General features: G+C 37.7%; 2 protein-coding genes across 2 annotated transcripts in view; both read left to right on the top strand.

Annotated features, from left to right (window-relative positions):
* The window catches only part of mmp2 (matrix metallopeptidase 2), a 21477-nt gene extending 7740 nt beyond the window's left edge, over positions 1-13737 (top strand). Inside the window, exons 3-13 of the mRNA XM_015034145.1 lie at positions 331-479; positions 945-1073; positions 3080-3253; positions 3891-4064; positions 4683-4856; positions 5106-5261; positions 5361-5487; positions 9608-9744; positions 10257-10416; positions 10740-10849; positions 13341-13737. Of these exons, the coding sequence (XP_014889631.1) occupies positions 331-479; positions 945-1073; positions 3080-3253; positions 3891-4064; positions 4683-4856; positions 5106-5261; positions 5361-5487; positions 9608-9744; positions 10257-10416; positions 10740-10849; positions 13341-13444 (1594 nt within the window). The 3' untranslated portion in view covers positions 13445-13737. The remainder of the gene's footprint in view (positions 1-330; positions 480-944; positions 1074-3079; positions 3254-3890; positions 4065-4682; positions 4857-5105; positions 5262-5360; positions 5488-9607; positions 9745-10256; positions 10417-10739; positions 10850-13340) is intronic.
* Positions 13738-15417: 1680 nt separating this feature from the next.
* lpcat2 (lysophosphatidylcholine acyltransferase 2) overlaps positions 15418-19651 on the top strand; it is a 15150-nt gene continuing 10916 nt past the window's right edge. Inside the window, exons 1-2 of the mRNA XM_015034146.1 lie at positions 15418-15895; positions 16215-16357. Of these exons, the coding sequence (XP_014889632.1) occupies positions 15785-15895; positions 16215-16357 (254 nt within the window). The 5' untranslated portion in view covers positions 15418-15784. The remainder of the gene's footprint in view (positions 15896-16214; positions 16358-19651) is intronic.

Below are 19651 nucleotides of genomic sequence, written 5' to 3' on the forward strand. Positions count from 1 at the left end.
AGTGGATTTATGTGTCACAGTCATTACAGCCTGCCTGCTAGTATGTTTTCCACAAAACTGTTAGACAAAAACAACAACAACAACAAGGTCATGCATGGCTTTAAAGAAAAGCACAAAGTAGTCTGGGCCAACAGATTTAGGATTTATTGCTTAATTTCAAGAGTTTCGGGAAACGCTTTCATAGATGACTCATACTGTCCAGCTTTTTTTCCATTATCTTGAGAAGAGAGGAGAGCTACGTGACACTTTCACAAGATGTTTGATCTTTTCAGGGAGCATGTGTGCATTTGCAGTCTCATTTTAAGCAAACACGTTGGTATTTCTTTGTAGAATCCTGGGCTACACTCCTGACCTGGACGAGGAAGTCATAAATGATGCTTTCTACAGAGCCTTTAAAGTGTGGAGTGATGTCACGCCGCTTTCTTTTACTCGCATCATGGATGGAGAAGCTGACATCATGGTTAATTTTGGCCGCAATGGTATGCTACGTTTCTGAATGTCAATTATGTTTAAGAATCCTAACATACAGCATTGATTTTTGTCTCCCTCCCTGAAGCACCTCCCTATCCAGAAAACAGTTGAGCAAAAGTTCAGATGTCTACAGGTTGTTTGCAAAGGACCAATAACACAAAAGTTTTTATGGCGACTCTGCACATGACCATCCTATATTTAAGGAGCACATAATAAAACAGTGGGAACTGTGGTCTTTGCATAGGCCACTCCAGTCATTCCAACTAAAATAAGCACTTGATATTTACTTAAAGTGCTATAATATCACTGCGTCTGGCCACAGCCAACCGCTTTGAGAAAGAATCTGGTAATTACAGTGAAGGACAAACAAAGCTTCTCCAGAGGACATACAATTATTGTTATGGGCACTATAATAGTAATATTGTTGTAAGAGAAGAAAAAGGTTTAAACTTTGTGTGGATGTGTGTCAACAGAACATGGAGACGGTTATCCTTTTGATGGCAAAGACGGTCTCCTGGCTCATGCCTTTGCCCCAGGACCAGGAATTGGGGGTGATTCCCATTTTGATGATGACGAGCAGTGGACCTTAGGAGAGGGCCAAGGTAAATGAGCATTGATTCCATACTCTACACTATGAAAAGTACATGGGAAAAATATAGTTTTTTATACTGGTAAAAGCACTAAATGGTCCCAGCATATTTCGACTTTTTAAAGTTTTTTTAAATGTTTTTCAGAAGTCCCTCGGTTGGTTTAGATGCCATTAAGGGTGTTTTGAGTTTGTGATCCTGAATGTTATCCCCCTGAATTCCATGTTTGTGGATCTTTTATGATACCCTGACTGAATGTTCAATGCATTTCCAGTGTAGGGTCCAAAACTGAGCTGCTTCCGTAGATTATGAGAGGATCCTCCTACCACAGTAGTGATTGAGGGATGCAGATCATCTTTGTACTTTTGAGCTTGAAGTGGACGTTTAACATATTTTGATGGTTTACTACATGTTTTACTGAAAAACCACAGTAGGTAACTTTGATAACAATTTCTTATTTGCATATTTGTTAAAACTATCTCTATGTCATGACAGGAGAAAATGAGACAGGTAATCTGTAAAAAATCTAACTCCTCCAGCAGTTGCAGCAATACAACACTCACACTAAGAACCAGCCAATGAGATCCAAGAGGAGTATCTTAGCAGTGTTAATCATGCTTTTGCAGGCGCTGCTCACACCCTGCCACAGCTGTGCTAATGTCAACATAATGTTACAGGAAAACTAATAATTTATCAAGTTTTTGGCAGACTCCACTGTGTGGGAGGAATTGTGGAGGGTGGGTTATAGCACAGAAGAGAGAAGGGGGAGGAACCTGTGAGGTCATTTGCTAAAAACTGCAGCTTTTTAGCAAATGATAACAGTTTATAAGATAAACAGTTGATTTAAAAAAAAAAATGTTTCAATGCATAAATTATCCAGATCTAAAATGACAATCAAAAACTAGAATCAAAGATTTATAATGTTTGCAGTCACTTTATGGAAATGTGTTTCTGTAGCAAATTGTAAATTAGACTTTCTATGGTAAACTTCTGTAACAATTTGTGTTTGGAAAAAGATGACAGAAACCTAAGGAATCTGGTGCTCCACTGTCGTAACTTCAGTTTATTTCACAGTGGTTAAACTTTGAAACCGACAATCATTGCTGCCAGAGAAGTTAAACACAGTCACACACTTCTCTGGGCTTGTGATTGCTTTAGTTTGTATTTCAGAACTTAAACACTGTAAAACTTTATGAAATGATCTGAAAATCTGATAAAAAAAAAGACTTCTCATTTTCTTGCCCGAAATAGCTAAAATCAAATGTTGGTCCCTTATTTTCTCCCAGCCCATTTCATTCATGTATTTCAAGTGTAAAGCAGTTGCGTTAACAACAGCACTAAATACTTTTGTTATTAAGTTTATTGCTGATGGAAAATATGAGCTGCAGTGTAATTTAAACTAGGAGACAACTGAAATAACATGCTGAGAACATTCAGCTAATTTGACTTAACCCTGTAGCGGATGCACATTTTGGTGTATAGTTACTCAGTCTGCATACAGAAAAAAAGTATTATTGTTCTTTTAATTGCTGTAGTATATTAGGTGATATTTTTAAATTGGAAAGGCAGCTTAACCTACTTTGTCTTGATTTTTTTAATCTTTGTCTGAAGTTACTGGCACTCAGTATATGAAGTTGAAGCCATCTGGAGGCTGATTAGAAAAAATAAACTTTTGGAATTACACTACATGACCCAGATAGATTTGCTCCAAGTTTTATTCATTAATAAATTAATTTTGTGTTGATCTCCTGATTTACAAAAAGTCTACATTTTAAATGTGCTTTTTCTTTCTTGATGTTTCATTGTAATCACCTCTTCCAAGCTGTTTAAATATTATTTGTGTCAACTACTTCTAGTATTGCTGTTAAATCATTTTATTATTGCTTTCTGCATTTACTTGTAAACAAATTTAAGATTTTTAAGACACTGACATTCATCTATCACTTTACAGGTAATTAATGTTTTGTGAATAAGCATCTAGAGTTAATGCGTCATCAACAAGACAACTTTTGTTTCCACAGTGGTGAAAGTGAAGTTTGGCAATGCTGATGGAGAGTTCTGCAAATTCCCCTTCCTGTTCATGGGGACCGAGTACAACAGCTGTACATCTCAGGGTCGAGATGATGGATTCCTGTGGTGCTCCACCACCTACAACTTTGATGAAGAGGGCAAATATGGCTTCTGCCCTCACGAGCGTAAGCTTGTCACACACTTCTCAAATTTGGAAGTCAGAAAGGCTTGGCAGAGTCTCCTGGCAAATGTCGGCTTAAATTCTCCGAACAATCAATTACTTTCTGGCCTCTTTATCTCAGGAACACCAATGCTGTATTCCAGCTTCATTTCAGACTTTATAACAGTATTATACAATTATTTCTACACTCAAAAACCCTTCTGTGTTTTTGGACAGGAAGAAAGTAGGTTGAACTGCATGCCAGGAAAGCATGTTGTTTCCTTCCTTTGGAGTGAATTATGGAAGATTTCTTTTCCATGTTCAGAACACTGGGCTTTACTAACCACTTTGTTTATCTCTGGTGTTCATGGTAAAAGCATCAATGCATACCTGGTCCAAGCATCTACCAAAGTACATGTGTACTAAGATGTTTCAGATAATGTGAACATGTTTGAGAATTGTTTTTACAAGAGCTGCTTATTCTGTTAAGCTCTGGCTAATATTGATGTGGAAAATGTTTGCTTTTTGTCTTTTCTCTGACTCTTTGTCTTACATCATCACTCATGACATTTTATGCTGACGTTTCCATCTTGTTGTCACTAAAAGTTACAGTGCGTCATGTCTTTATAGCATTGCACATGCTTGTTTTTCTGCTTTTACAGTACTTTTCACCCTTGGTGGTAACGGAGAGGGCGCGCCTTGTAAATTCCCCTTCAGCTTTCAGGGAGAAAGCTACGACAGCTGCACCACGCAGGGCAGGGATGATGGATACCGCTGGTGTGCCACCACTGAGGACTACGACCGTGACAAATCCTATGGCTTCTGCCCTGAAACTGGTAGGTGTTTTCATCTGCTCCCTGAAATGCGCACCCTACGTCACCCCGATATTGAATAAGCTAACATTTTATAAGACTTTATAGGAAGCGATAACAATCACATATATTTGTATACTGTTTTGAAGTCCCCACTTTGAGATTGTTAAAGTAGATGTAGTTCAAGTTTCTTGTGTGTTTATCCCTATTGTGCAATGCTTTTCCATTGTTGCTGGCAGGAATTCTTCAACTGGGGCTTTTCAGCCTTGCTGTGGTTAGCTTAATTACCGTTAAACTATTTTAATGTGCACTGCATTTCTTTCCAGTCAGTCAGTAAGATGTGTTTTGGGTTTAGATGGAGAAGTAGGTGAGGAGTTGGAAACGAATAACAATAAGGACAAAAGTGTCAAACAGAAAATGTTACCTCGAAAACACATCAATTCTGGTTGTGCTTTCTGACTCTGTTCCTGCTGTGGGTCAGCTAATATTTGTGTTGTGCTGGTGAATTTTCACTTCATCCACACTTGTTTCAAAGTACAGCCCGTAAAGCCTAACTTTGCTTGAAAAAAAACATTTTGGCATTTGAAACGGTCTAAACTTTACTGCACACAAACCTCTAAAATAACCTACTGTGGTTTTCAGCAATGTCAACAGTGGGAGGAAATGCAGAGGGAAGCCCCTGTGTCTTTCCTTTCACCTTTCTTGGAGACAGCTATGACTCCTGCACTTCTTCTGGACGCAGTGATGGGAAAATGTGGTGTGCCACCACTAAGAACTACGATGATGACCGGAAATGGGGTTTCTGTCCTGACCAAGGTGCGATAGCTTTGAGACTTACAGACCGATGTTGGTGTATTTTTGAGAAATCACCCAAGTATAAAGACCACATATAAAAATAGAATTACTTATATTTTATTTTGCTTTAAGTTACACAAAACCAACACGCTGCATAAATGTAGACTACTAAAAGGAAACTGTGGAAATTCCAGTCATAAACCTTCCTCATTTAACTTGAAACCAAATAAAAAAATAACTCGCAATACCATTTGATTGGATTGTTTTCAGGCTACAGCTTGTTCCTGGTGGCGGCCCATGAGTTTGGTCACGCCCTTGGTTTGGAGCATTCTCAGGACCCAGGAGCTCTGATGGCTCCTGTCTATACGTTTACGAAAGACTTCAGACTTTCTCACGATGACATCCAAGGCATCCAAGAGCTCTATGGTGAGAAGAAATGTCATACCATTTTCTAAAAAGCATGACTATCTTAACTGGGAAGCGGAGAAGAATGAGGGTAAAATTTCCTGGTATATGTGATAACAGGTGTGCCAACCGACAAGCCTTTGCCTCCAACCCAGGGTCCTGTCACTCCAATGGACATTTGTAAAGATCCAGTTATCTTTGATGCTGTTGCACAAATCAGAGGAGAGACGTTTTTCTTCAAAGACAGGTAATGGCTTAAAATATAACATGCTGTATTAAGAGGGCTTTAGCATGTGTGCATGCAAATGAGGAAGCAGCGTCTATAACATTTTCATTTATAGACGTTGTTGGTGTTTAGATTAATGTTGGGGATATTTATGCAAATTTGATATATATATATATATATATATATATATATATATATTGCAACTAAGATGTTGCAGGTTGATCAGGATTGGTTTCCACTTTGTCTTGGTTGGTTTGGTTTTTGGGTTCTGGGTTTTCGGTGTTTCTTTTCTGCCAGCACTCAATCTCTTGGCAGCTTCTGGTATTACATGCCAAATAAAAACATCACATGGGCTTTTCGGTAGATGGTGAACAAATCACATTTCCACAGCAAATAGAAAAATAGCATTCTACTATTTATTTATTTTTTTTTACCTCATTGCTTTTAACTCAGGAAGAGATGAAAAATTTACATTTTGATAATACACTATCTCCAGCTATATTTTAATGCATTTTTACAATTTATAGGTAACAAATTATAAAATTTAAAACAATTCTAAATATCTAACATTAACAGTAAAAGTATGACGGAGATACTTACGCACAGTGATACTCATTCAGACATGTTTTGAACATAACACAGGTTCGTATTAACATTCCTACATTTTGTTTTAGAGTCAGCATGACATTAGTGTGGGTTGAGGGAACTTTGTGGACTAAATGTAAGAGTCTAGCAAGGGTGTTTTTAAGGTAGTTGGAGGACAGAGTTAAAAGTCTGCAAAGATTAGATTTGGGTGTTCATGGTCTTTATCAATAGCTGTTCTTGCAAGAATGGCAACCTTGGTGTACACCAAACCCCATCACAGGATATTTTGTGAAACAAATAACTTCCTTAAATATCCCTGTCTGGGTACCTAAAGATTGCAGCCTGATAGTCCAGCTACAAGATAAGAAATCAAGGGGTGACTAGTGTCTCACACCACATGTGTTGTGTGTGGTTGACAGGAAACGGAGCCTGATCTCCCAGTTCTTAAATACAAGCAGTAGACTCCTACTCAACATACGGGCATGCCAAGTCTGCACTGATTAGAAAAACAGCACTGAAATGATCAAAACTCACTAGATATGTGAGCTTTGGTTTCAGAGAAACAATCAGATTGAAATGATATATCGATATCCTGTGGTGAGCGTGAAAGTAAAACTTAGCAGAAAGGGAAAAACAAGCTAATTCCCTTTCCCGTACAGAGGCAAACAAATAATTCATTAGTCACCAACACAGTCTGCAATCCTGTCTTCCACCAGCGCTGATGCATCTTATTGCTTTGCAAAGTTCACCAAGCAGAGCATTTGTATATGAGCAGCTGTTTGCTTTTGCCTTATTTTAATGGGAATGTGTAGGAAATATGAAGGTTTATGTTGCACAGCTGTCAACATTTGGTTAATGGGTAGAAAGACAGACTTTGTCAGCAGAGGATCTCTTGTTTCTTTCAGTTTCTGACCCGTGAGTTAGAAACCACATACCTTACAGATCCTACTTTATTGCCAAAAAAAAGAGAAACTTTTCATTTCACCGTGGGTCTTATCCTCACATTTAAAGTGAGCACCAGAGCAGCACAGAAGCTCAAAGAGTGCTCTTCGGACCATGAAACTTTGGCTAGGTTGTTTGAAATCAAGCTGAGTTGAAACCTAAATCCATTCAAAGCTTTAGATGGCTGAAGATTTAAGCAGTGGAAGAAAGGCAAGCGTCTGGAGTTCAGTATGTGAGAGTTACTTACTTTCTTGCTGAATATTTGGGCAGGCAAGGACATTTTGTTTTGTTGAATCACACAGCAGGCGTAATGTTTTAGCCCCACTCTGTTATGTGAATGTTGTTTTTGTGTTAGAATGTGATCATCCACCAAAAGACCTAAATTTGAGGAGGTGAATGTGTGTGAGAGAAAACAATAAGCTGTCTCAAACCAGTCTCACCTAATGAGATGCCTTGAAGTTGTTTGTGTTTTATAGAGTCTTAAGCCCTATTCGCAGGGAATTAGTTTTACCTGGGGACCACATGCTATTTGTAATAATTGCAGAGGTTGTCTGGGTTCTTAAGCTTGTGCAAATTGGCCATGTCAGTAATTTGTAAAGTAAAAATTCTCTTGGAAATTGCTTACTATATTTTGCTGAACTCCAAGGTCCTGGGCGAATAGGCATCGCTGTAATTTGGACGGAAATGGGCGGGATCCAACACATAATTGGGTGTTTTTTGTTTTTTTTTGTTTCCTGGGCAAATTTTTATTTGCTTTTGGGAAAAAAATGGAGGCTGCTTTGGAGTGTATTGAAAACCTTTTGGGTCCTGAATCAGAAAAACCCTATAGATCAGCAAAGTGCAACACTAAACAGGAACGGCTGAAGAGTTGGAGCAGAATCAGATGCAAACGGTGGTTTGCATCATGAGCCACCATAAGAATCCTTTTCTTCTGTTAGTAGCCTTCTGTTTTACAGCTTGCTAGCTCTTGCAGTAACACAGCACTGAGCTGTGGCCACAACCTGAAAAGTTGTTCTAACATCAACTCACATCATTCCTCAAGGCGCGTTATCATCATATCCGGGAGATGTCCGTAAATTTCAGCAAAATCTCAGGATCCTCTACCAATGCGCCACATAAAAAGCAGACATTGGGGAGAAATTCATTTATTACATGGGGTTCCCAGATAATGCTTACACCTTGTGAATAGGCCTTTAGTACAAGCAAAATTCTGTAGCTTTAAAAAGCGACTGACGCTGACATGTCTGTAGTACTATAGCTCTGTTGACTCTTGGATTGTAAAACTGGAGTCTGTCGTTATGCTGAATCAGCGCCTGTGTGATGTCCCACAAATCTTAACAAAGTGCAGTGAGTAATGCTCCCAGCACTCCCCTGAGGTCAGCATAAAACTGTCTGGAGACTTAAGGAAAACACTATTATAAACTCTGTTGCATAGAAACAGTTTGAGAAACATACTGATTAGAATCCCTACCAGTAACATCTGCTCATGCACTTGGGATACAAGCATTCGTGACTGGTTTCAGGATGAAAAGTCTGACATTTCTGTTCTACTTTATTAATAACACTAATGGTTCTGCTGTGACTGACAGACTTAGAAAACATTTCACAAGGGTAAGAGCAACGTGGACAAATATCAGCTGAAGAACTTCTGATCTACAGAAGTTCATATTGTGCATTGTTAGAGGATTTTCTTAGCCATTAATACAACTAGCCTGTTGCAAAGACATTAGTATTTAAAGGCTGTGCTCCAAGCTTGCTGCACCAATAATTATTGGGCTCTGAGGTATTTGAGAACTCTAAATTATAAAGCTACCATAGCATTATTTTCTGTCTGTAATATGCACAGGTATTACTGTGAAACGTCGTGATGCATCCATAAAACCATGGTCATTGTCTGTTAAATTTGCCTATTGAATTTAAAAAAATGTTTACACCAAAGAATTTGTTTTTGTCATAGTCCTAATGCCCAAATCATACCATTGTATAACTGTCCTGCATTTTAGAGGCACAAGAACATGCACTGCTTTAGGTTAACCCTCCAGCAGAGCCTGTTGTGAGAATGTAAGTGATGCAAAACAAATAACAGTCCATACTGTACCAAACTGAAAGAGAATATAGAAATGTAGCTTAAAGGGGTGTTGTAGAGAACTCTCTCTGTTAGCTTGTCAACTTTGCATTTTATTGAAAAGGAAGCCAAAGTAAATTTTGACAGATCCATAAAACTTCTGCTATGTCCATCTTCACTTCAAAATGATCTGGCTAATTTTTGCTATTGGCAACATTTTTTTTTTCCATTTAGAAAATAGGTCAGTGGAAAAGAGTTCGGGGAGCTGCTGCTGTTATTTTGCAGCTGCATATTGGAAATCCAGGCAAGATGGGTCTTGTTCTGCTGGCGTCTGCAGCCTCAGTTCTAATGAGAACCAGATGCTCATGAATCAGGCCATTGTAGCTGGCTGGCCCAGTGAAACACTTGCACTAAACTGCAGAACTCAAAGTACACATGCTCTTCCCCCACCTTCAGATCAACCCCTCTCCGTGTCAGTTTGCCTATCAGGCTAATTTCTTTCCCTGGCTCGTCCGTTGCACGATCACTCACTTGTTCTCTTTCTGCCAGGTTCCTGTTCAGGTCAGTGAACTTCAGGAGCAAACCCAGTGGCCCTATGCTAGTGGCCACCTACTGGCCTGACCTCCCTGCGAAGATAGACGCTGCCTATGAAAACCCAGTGGAGGAGAAAACGGTCTTCTTCTCAGGTTTGCTGGAAAACAAAAGATATTTAAGAAACAATCAATCTGGATCATACCGAATCTTAATCTCTGATCCTTATGAGCAGATTTTCTGTGACGAGATTCTTTTTTTGCATGTTTTCTTAATGCTTTGCCACTGTTTTCCACTTGATCACCAAATTCTGAAGCCAAGGAGTTGCAGGAATGTTGGCTGAGTACTTGTTTGTGGTGTACTTTTAAGATATTCCACCATAGTCATTAGTGGTTTTAGAAACATTCTCAGCATTACATTAATATGAAAATATCCCAGAAAATTGGGAAGAGTTGCAAAAACTATTATCTAGCCTTGAAGACGTTGACTTTATTTAAGAATAGTTGTCCAATAATTTCATTAAATGTTCGTTTAGATTAAAAAAGAAGTGCTAGATTGAAATGTTTTGCTCATAAGATCAACATAAAGCTATATCTTCTGTTGGTAAAACTCAATGACAAACTGTGTATGACAACTTCTTCCATTTGTCTGTTTCCTTTGATCCCAGGTGATGAGATGTGGGTTTACAAAGCCGATGAGCTGGAAAGAGGTTACCCGAAGAGGCTCTCCAGCCTTGGCCTCCCCACAGATGTGCAGCAAATTGATGCTGCCTTCAACTTCAGGAAGAACAGGAAGACTTACTTATTTTCTACAGACAAATTCTGGAGGTGAGGACAGGGACATGTTATTCAGCTATTTGCAATGCTGCAAAACAATTCCTACCTGTTAAGTTAACAATACCCCTGATATCATAACCTTTTAAAGCAGTACTAGTGCTGCATCTGGATTAGGTTTGTGTTTTGGTAAGACCTAAACTACACTGTAAACCACCCCACATCTGCTAGTGCTTACATAGCATGGAAATTTGGAGTGTTGGCTCACTGTTTTATCAGCAGTCTCAAAGGAAAATGTGACCGTATGCTTATTATGCCCTTCCAAAAGGATGCTTTTTAATTTCTGACTTCTATGTTTTTTTGTTTTTTTTTTACAGATTTGATGAAAGTAGTCAGGCAATGGACCCTGGCTTCCCCAAGCTTATTGCTGAATCTTGGAATGGCATTCCTGATGACATTGACTCTGCTTTCAGTCTGAACGGCATTGGTAAAATTACATTTTTAAGTCATATTAAATACATGCAAATCTCTGTGTGGCAGTTTTGTTTTCTGGTTTGGTATTTCTGGCAGGATATAGACACACCTGTCCTTAATGAAAAACTACTTTTGAAATCAAATGTTTTAACAAACAGTATGCAGCTCGGAGCCTCGCTTAGCTGTAAGCTACTGCTAAGTTAGAAACTTTGCAAAGTGAAGCAGTGCCTTCTGAATTAGCATGTTAGCCTGTTTATTATTACTGTTCTGCTGATATTGCCCTGCTTTAATGTTAATCATGTTTTTTACATTTGCTACTCCTCTGGTGTAAAACTCAAGTATTTGTCTCTATTTGTCACACTGTTCCTCTAGTCATATAAATAAAGAAGAAGCTCTGTCCAAATAAAGCATTTCCTGCAGTCAAAACAAAATTGTTGCACTGCCGTGTATGGCTGGCCATTCTAGAAAATTTTCCCCTTTTGGTTTATCAACATCTATGATGCATTGCTTGTACCAAAGTGACACTACTAGTTGTGGTAACGTTTGATTCAAACTAACCAGAGATTTACAGTCATGTCACTTTACATCATCAAACGAAGAAGGCTGTTCTTTAGGGTTTGGACATCAACCAAAAACTAATTTATCAGTTCAACCAAAAGCTTCAACATCTGCCTACCTGGTTGTTCTATTTGTGAATCTTTTTCAGGGTCATTAATATGACTATCTCTATGTTGTTTACATAGTAAACAGTGTTAGTACGTTAGTAATATAGCAGTTTGTTGAGAACTTCTGTAACCTCATAATAGTGTGGAAAAGACCTATTTTCTACAAAGCAAGCCACAATCCTCCGATAACACTTACATGGTCATATATAGAACATTAATTGACATGTAGACTACAGATCCTTGGACACTCAAATGGTTGTCAACTTGTGGGCAGCTTTTTAAAATAGATGTTAACTTTTCGAAACCTGAAGGCACCTTAAACATCAGTGCAACAACTTTAGTAGATTTTTTTCTTTTATTTTCTTGTATGACATATGGCGCTATTTTGGCTTAAATTTGTTGATCTTCCTTTTTTATGTTGATCTGGACCAGGACTTTGTTTCGTTTGAAGCTCCATTCAGAAGTTGGCAACCGTGTTTTAAAGGAACAGATTGCAGAAATCTTCAAGGATGCATAAAAGCAGCAGACCTGAAGTCAAGCTGTGATCTGTTTATTATTATGGAAGACAGAGGAGATGCTTTAAGTTGTTCACTCTGTGATTTGCAATGGTTTTTGATCACATTGTCTTCAGTGTATGCTATTAAAACCAGACGAAAACAGACATTTAGATAGATTGCTTAAAAAGACATAACCATTTATCTCACTTTGATATTAAGTCAGACTGAGCTTTTCCTCTTTTAAATCAGAGAGGAATACTACACATATTTCTGTTTGCTAAATGCCTAAGTGATAGAGTTTTTAGGGAGTTTTTGAAAAAAATAATTTACATTCTAAAGATGACTTGCATGTCCTTTGTTGTATGCTTTACCAAATAGTTTTAGTATCTTTCCACAAGCATCTCATTATAGTTTGAGGAATTTTGACCAATTCTTCTTCACAGAACTGCCATATCTGAGTCAGATTTGTAGGCTTACCTGGTTTTCAAACACATGTTCAGCTCTGGTAATGAAACCTTATTTGTTCTGAGCTTATGATGGCCACTTCAAACATTGTCTTTGTTTTCCTAAAACCAATTTACAACTACATTTGCTGGTATTCTTAAGCTACTGTCCATTTGACAGCCCAATTTTTGCCCAAGTGTCAACTTCCTTGGGCAACTTCCCTGATTTCGTGAGATGTTGCTTTAATATTTCCACATAGTGTTCATTATGACATGCATTTTGTTAAGTCCCATCAGTTATTTCCACAGCAAGACACAGAGTACAATGCTGCCACCTCTAGACTTGGCATGGTATTGACACTTGTGTATAATTATTTGAAAATGTGGCGCCTTTAGGATCTTGATAGGGCTAATTAGATAAGACGTGTTTAGACAGCAGATATCTATTATCAACTCTACTTAAAGGGGAATTTTCAGAAATGCGAGGAAACGTTTTCCTTACAGTCAGCTCTGTGTCCACGGGGTTTTGGAGGCTATGCAAATTATTTTCCTGGAGTTTTCCATTACTGGTCTGCTACCATGCACACAAGCATCACATACACACATTTATATAAGGCAAGTCTGTAACCGTCGACAGAGGTGCTTCTGTGCACCACTTAACATATTTCACAGGGGATGTTTCTCAAATTTTCACTTCAACTGAGATGGATTGGGTATTTTTTTCATAATTCATTCACAGTTGAAAAAGATTACTCTATTTTAATAATTTTATAGACCCATAAATATGTTACAGTATTCATTCAGATTTCCACTTGGTCAGCACAAGCAGTTTAAAATAAAACTTCATAATGTTTAAACCCTGAAACATGAATGTGAATGTTATGCTCGTCTCTTTGCAGATTACAGCTACTTCTTCAAAGGAAGCCACTATTTTAAAGTTGAAGACAGCAGTTTGAAGATCATCAAGTTGGGAGAAATCACAAAGGACTGGCTTGGTTGCTGAACATCGACCAAAATGTTTCACAGCAGGTGACGATGGTCTTATGAGGCCATCAGTGTTAATCACACACAACTTGAGGTTGTTGCAGTGCACACTGTTACAACTTTTTATCCTTGGCCACTCTGCAAGCTTCTATGGGACACATGTACCTCCAGCCTGTATAACCGATCTCAGCTGGTAGAATGGCATTTCAAGGCCTTTTACACAGGCTAAATGTATGCACCTGGCAAATTGCTTTATTTCTGTGTGATTTTTCTAATTGTATGACTGATGCACATTTAAAAAAAAAAAAAAAATGAACCCCTTTTTTTATTTTTTTTATTTTATTTTATTTTATTTTTTTGAGGAAGACCGACATCAGGTATGTCTACATTGCATCGCAGTGTTATACAGTGCCAAGAGATACTGGCTATTTTTTTTGTGTGCAAATTTTGATTCTAAAAATTCTGTTTTACGCCATATGAATAGATACTGGCCAGGCATTACTTCTGTATCCAGTGTAAAAAGCACAGCTTTACATAAATGTATCAGTTGTATTAATTTTCTCCATGTGCAAAAAATGTACACGCACAATGTGACCGAGAATGGTGCTTTCAGAATTTGCTTCTTACATTTAGTCCTGCATATATAGTGAATATTCTACACATTGTTATTTTGTGTGATGGGAGTACTTAGTACAATCTGGATGTTAGAAAGTAGCATTCAAAGACTTGTTATTCTTTGTATGGTTAGCACTTTGTATATTACATACAGGGGAACTGCACAAAAGAGAGACCAGAACTTGTTGGGATCTCTCTGTTGCGGTTCTCTTATGGTGCAGACAGATTTATTTGGTAGAAAAGGCACAGGTTGCCTAGATGCTATATAGGTTTGCACCATGATGGACCAATAACAAGAACATTGCAGAAGTTTTGTCTACTTGTAGTTTTATATTAAGATTCTTTGTTAGGTTTTAACAACATAGTCATTATATCTTGTATTTTGTTTTTTCTAAAGCTTGTGCACTTTGTCACTGTCATCAATAAATGTGGTTATTTTAACTCTATATATTTTATAGGAATATATAGACATAGTTGGGATTCATCACCTTCAATCTTAGAAATTCAGCAACAAAGAAGCTGCTAGAAGTACAACCAGAGATATTTGCACACTGCTAAGGATCTTGTTCATAATCTTTATCCCATTAAGGTTTTTCATCAAACAATAAGCACATTTTGAATGTGCACCAAAAGGAAAATCTGAGAGATAAAATCATGCTTGTTATCTTAAAGAGCCTTTGGCAAAACAGAAGATGGACTGCTTTATATAAAATAATGTGAAAGGTTTCTGGCTTGAGCCACAAAATGGGTCCTATTTTGTGAAAAATAGGGATGAAATTAGAATAGGTGGTTCTTTTTGGGAAAATAATAACCACATCTACATATTAATGGTATTTGGATATAAAATGGTGAAGTTAGCCCTCTCTTCAAAAAAGGAAAAATGACAAAAAAAAAGAGTAAAGCACAGCAATCTTGATGTTTAAAAGCTACATTTTGTTTGCCACCATGCATTAAAAAATGAACATAAATCCTATTTTGTTTCCTGGGAAAGAAAATATTTTAAATATTTGACTGAAAACATATTAATTTGACCTGTTTTGCAGATGGTGCTTAAAGTCTAGCCACAAAAGTAAGTCACTAAATCTTGCTCACAAATGCAACTGGTGGTACCGTCAGCCTGTAATAATTCTCAGAAAACTTTAAATATTTTGGCCATTACTTATGTCTTTACTATTTTTACTGTTTCCAATTCACCTATTAAACCAAACAATTTGTTTATTTGTAAGTATTTATTTATAGTACTCACGTGGTTAAAACTTAGTGGTTAAAACTCATCCAACTTTAAAGAGTATACAAACACAAACGGCTTTCCATAAACGGTCAACGGAAGACTTTCATGAACTTTAGTGTGAAATTGCGCCATCTTGTGGAAATATGTAGGGACACATTTACCTACATGTATTAATCTCACATACACCATAGATCAGTGCTGTGGCCTTAAGCCTGTTTGTGACATAAATTTCATTAGAGTTGAAATTGAGCGGGAGAGCAGATACCGTTTTAAGGTAAAGCAGAATAATTAAAAAAAAAAAACCATGAGTGCAAAAACTATTCAGTGGCAGCGGTTTCAATCACTTTGGAGGTGGAGCTTCGCGGTTGTCAGACCCTGTAGGTCTGTGGAAGTGTAAGTTGCGCCGGTCGCATGATGCGGGAAGAAAAGAGAACAAACCCCAGTTAAAGGAAGTGCGATGATAACACAACATAACGGCGCAGTGACTGCCTGCTTTACCGAAGACTGTACACGATGCCGCAACAGCGAGTGTTCGCCCTGCCGAGACAACAATCTCTGCTCCTTCCTGCGGTCATCAACCCGTTCGTTCAAGACACCAACATATCCAAGGCTACAGTAATAAAAGTGAGTATACGGCGGTTGTTGTAGTGCTCTTATTAAAGCAAGCTCTGAAGTTATAGCTGATTTTGCAACGCAACGCTCACGTTGTGTTTCAGATGTGTGAAAGCACGCACAGAAAGACACACACGGGCTACTGTGTAACCAGGGCCTTTAATCGCCTTTGATAATCTGCTTGCAGCACCAACAATGACGGTGATTGTGAACTTTCACGAGCACTCGGTCTACGGGAATTTATTCAATTGAACGTGTGCTTGTCAGGTGTTCGTTCTGTAGCTGTATTGATTCTTGTGTGTTTATGATTCCCACTCTCCTCTTCGTGCAGTGCGTCCTGTTGGGAATTTTCCTGGTGCCTCTTCGGGTCATCCTCATGTCTCTGGTTCTGACGTTGACCTGGCCTGTGGCTTTTATAATCACCTTCAAACAACCTTTAAAAGGAGCAGTGGAACCAATGACAGGCTGGAGACGGTAACTATGGATGCAACATATCCTGCTTCAATTTAGCCCTCAATTGAGGTGGTCCTGCTTCGAGTGACCCCAACCATGACACTCTTTCCATATAGCTTAGAGGAAAAGGACGAAAAAAAGAGCCATGACAAAGCGGATGTTGGATGATGTACATAAACAGTTACCCGGTTAGCATTGAACATTCAGACAACGTCCTCTTAACGTTTTATGAACGTTGGGCGAACGTTGAGTGCAAGTGTCGATTAGACGTTTGCAGACAACGTTCGCCAAGCGTCAAGATGAACTCCATTAGTGGTACTGAAGACTACGTAGGAAAAAGTAATGGTATGCACATGAGAGACATCAGTAAATAATTAATTAGAAAAAAAAAACTAACAAATGGAATGGCATTAATTTTCACACATAGGATTTAATTAGACATTCAAAATCAAAATTAAAAATAAATAAAAAAATCAAGGTAAACATCAGCATTTAAAACATCCAATGCTTAGAAAATCACCTTGCAGTCAGAGGTATGGCGTACTTCAGTTTAAGTTTAAGTACTTCAGTATATTTCTACTTATACATCCTCAATTGTCATTGCCAGTATAATGCTTCATAATATGACATATTGATTATTACAGTTTTGTTAAATTTAACGTTTATTTATCATTCCAGTAATTTGAAATAGACTGAAGCTTTTATAGATGGATTGAATAAACATGCATTAAGTTAGTATTAGTTTTGGAGTTTGTTTTACACAAAAATGTTAAACTTTTTTTTTTAATCATTCTGCTCTTTAATTCAATTCTGTTTGTTTTATTTATATAGCACAATATATTCCCAACAAATGGCATACCATAATCTCTTTAAAACAGACAAATATTCAAAACATCTAATAAAATTAGTCTGTCACGTTGCAATCATGTAGACAGAGTCTTGTTCTAAAGATATAAATTCAAAGTTATAATGATATACAGCAGATTCAGAATCGAATGCTTGTTGGTAAAACGTTATCAAATGAAACCCACCTTAATGCATTGAGTCATTGACTTTACAGCAATCTCTGCTAGTGCGTAACATGCATTGACAGTGGAAAGGAACAACTCTGTTGTAACCTGAAGAAACTTTAACAGAATCTCTCTCATAAGAGATCGCTGCGATCGACTGGGCTTTGAGAGGACGGAGCAGACACGAAAAAAAAGATAGAAGCTGTTGTACTGGAGTACTTTCCTTGTAGAAGAAAAATTGCACATAGCTAATGCAGATGTATTTCTGTTTGGAGACAACCAAAATTAAGGAGAGAATAATCCGCTGTTAATATCTGGTTTATTAGTGGGGTAATCAGGATAACAGACTGCTTATTGCTTAACAGATGATTGGTGGTGAAAAACACCCTTTTTGTTTTTCACAACCCAACATGTTTCCAGATATCAGAATTTTGTTGTGTCACAAAAATGTAGAGCAGGCTTCTTTGAGCAATCTGACTAGTGGTGTAGGATGGGTAGCACTGCACTACTTTATGCTCTATATAGTCAGAAAAAATCTCTCTGGTTTTGCTTGCACTTTGTCATGCATTCATTTGATAAAAGTGTATGAACGGTGTGACGGAAATGCTTAGCAATTTTGAAACCATAGCTTTTTAATACCTTGGTGCACTTTTATATCTGAAACCAACCACGCTTATGACTGACTAGCTACATATTACTGTTTTGACTCTAAAACCCATTTAAAAATAGAAACCAAATACAGAACCTGGAAAAAAAAAACATATGTAAAAGGAGCAGACGTCAACCTTGATATGATCTTGTTTATTTGATTCTGATCAGGGTTGTGTGGATTAACATTTGTATATGCAAATTCATCCACCTGCTGCCCTACAGGTAAACAGTTATATGACCAACTATTTTTAATAATGTCATCATTTTTTTCTGTTCGTCATAACTGGGGTGTTCCCCTAGAAAAACACTCTTTGTTTTTCACAACCCAAAATGTTTCCAGACGTTTTGCCCTGGCAAAAAACATTTTGTATAAAATGAAACTAAAAACATGGCAAGTTATAATATTATTAAATAAAACTTTTGAATTGACATATACCAAGTATTTTGCATAAGATTTCAAGTCATACTTAGGAAAATATAGACCATCAGTGATTCCCAACCCACTGGTTTTTCACCAGTGATGCTTCAGTGGGCAGATAGGAAATTGGCAACTTACCAAAATGTACCACTGAAGAAATAACTTAAAACTACAGAAAGTCTTTGGTTTCACCATGAGAGAATTTACTTAAAACAAGTAGAAGTAGCTTTTACAGATTCATAAAATGGACTCAGCAAAAGTCTGCATTTTCTCAAAATAATAGCAGCTGACATGGCTTAAGGATTGGTGCATGCGCTTCTGCTGAATCATTTCTTGCAAGATCATATCTAACCCACAAGCATTACCTCAGCTCCCCACAGCTCTCAGGAAGGAAATTGTGAGTAGTATTATCAGGGTGCATAAGGAGAACTCAAAAAGCAATTCTTGCTTTTACATAAGTGTTCCTTTTCAAGTGCCTAAAAGATGAGTTTGACAGCATGTTTTCAGTATGTTCTTCTGCATATGTTTTGCAGTCAAAACATTGTGATTCAGTGAGATATGGCCTGGCACCAAAATGTTAGCAGCAGATCTTTAAGTTGTGTAAACTGCAAGGTGGTTTCTGTGTGTATTTGATTTATTCTTCCAGCACATTCCACAAATGCTGGATTAGTTTGAGATCTGGGGAACGTAGGGCCAAGGCAACACCTCTAACTGACTGCTGTGTTCCTCAAACGATTGCTAAACAGTTTTTGGCTTCGTGACAGTGAGCATTTTCCCGCTGAAAGACACTTCAGTTCAGTTTGTTTACACTCCAATTCACAGCAATTGTTGTCTCCAGGCAATTTACAAAATAAGTAAAATTCAATCAGACATACAGACTCCCAAGTCAGTGACATACATTGCAAATTAATTATAATTATCAAACAATGCAGTCAAGGTTTGTTTGCTTTTCAAATATTTTAAAATGTTTTTATCAAAGAAAACCCAGCAAATTGTATCAAGTGACTAACTTAATGCAAAAAGGTGAAGTAAGCCTTTGTATTCTGACATCTCTTTGTCAGAACCAGTAATACCTTTTCAACTGTTTGAGCTACAGAAGCTTATTTTATAGATCAGATCATAGAACAGTCTTCCTTAGCCATTCTCCCCCCTCCATGACATGATAGCTTATTCACCGCTCTAACATCATAATTTGGACAGTCTCAGATTCACTCAAATTCTTACTCTAATCCAGTG

The sequence above is a fragment of the Poecilia latipinna genome, unplaced genomic scaffold (genome assembly GCF_001443285.1).
Source record: "Poecilia latipinna isolate Pla-1442-1.1 unplaced genomic scaffold, P_latipinna-1.0 Scaffold289, whole genome shotgun sequence".
NCBI classification, from domain to species: Eukaryota; Metazoa; Chordata; class Actinopteri; order Cyprinodontiformes; family Poeciliidae; genus Poecilia; species Poecilia latipinna.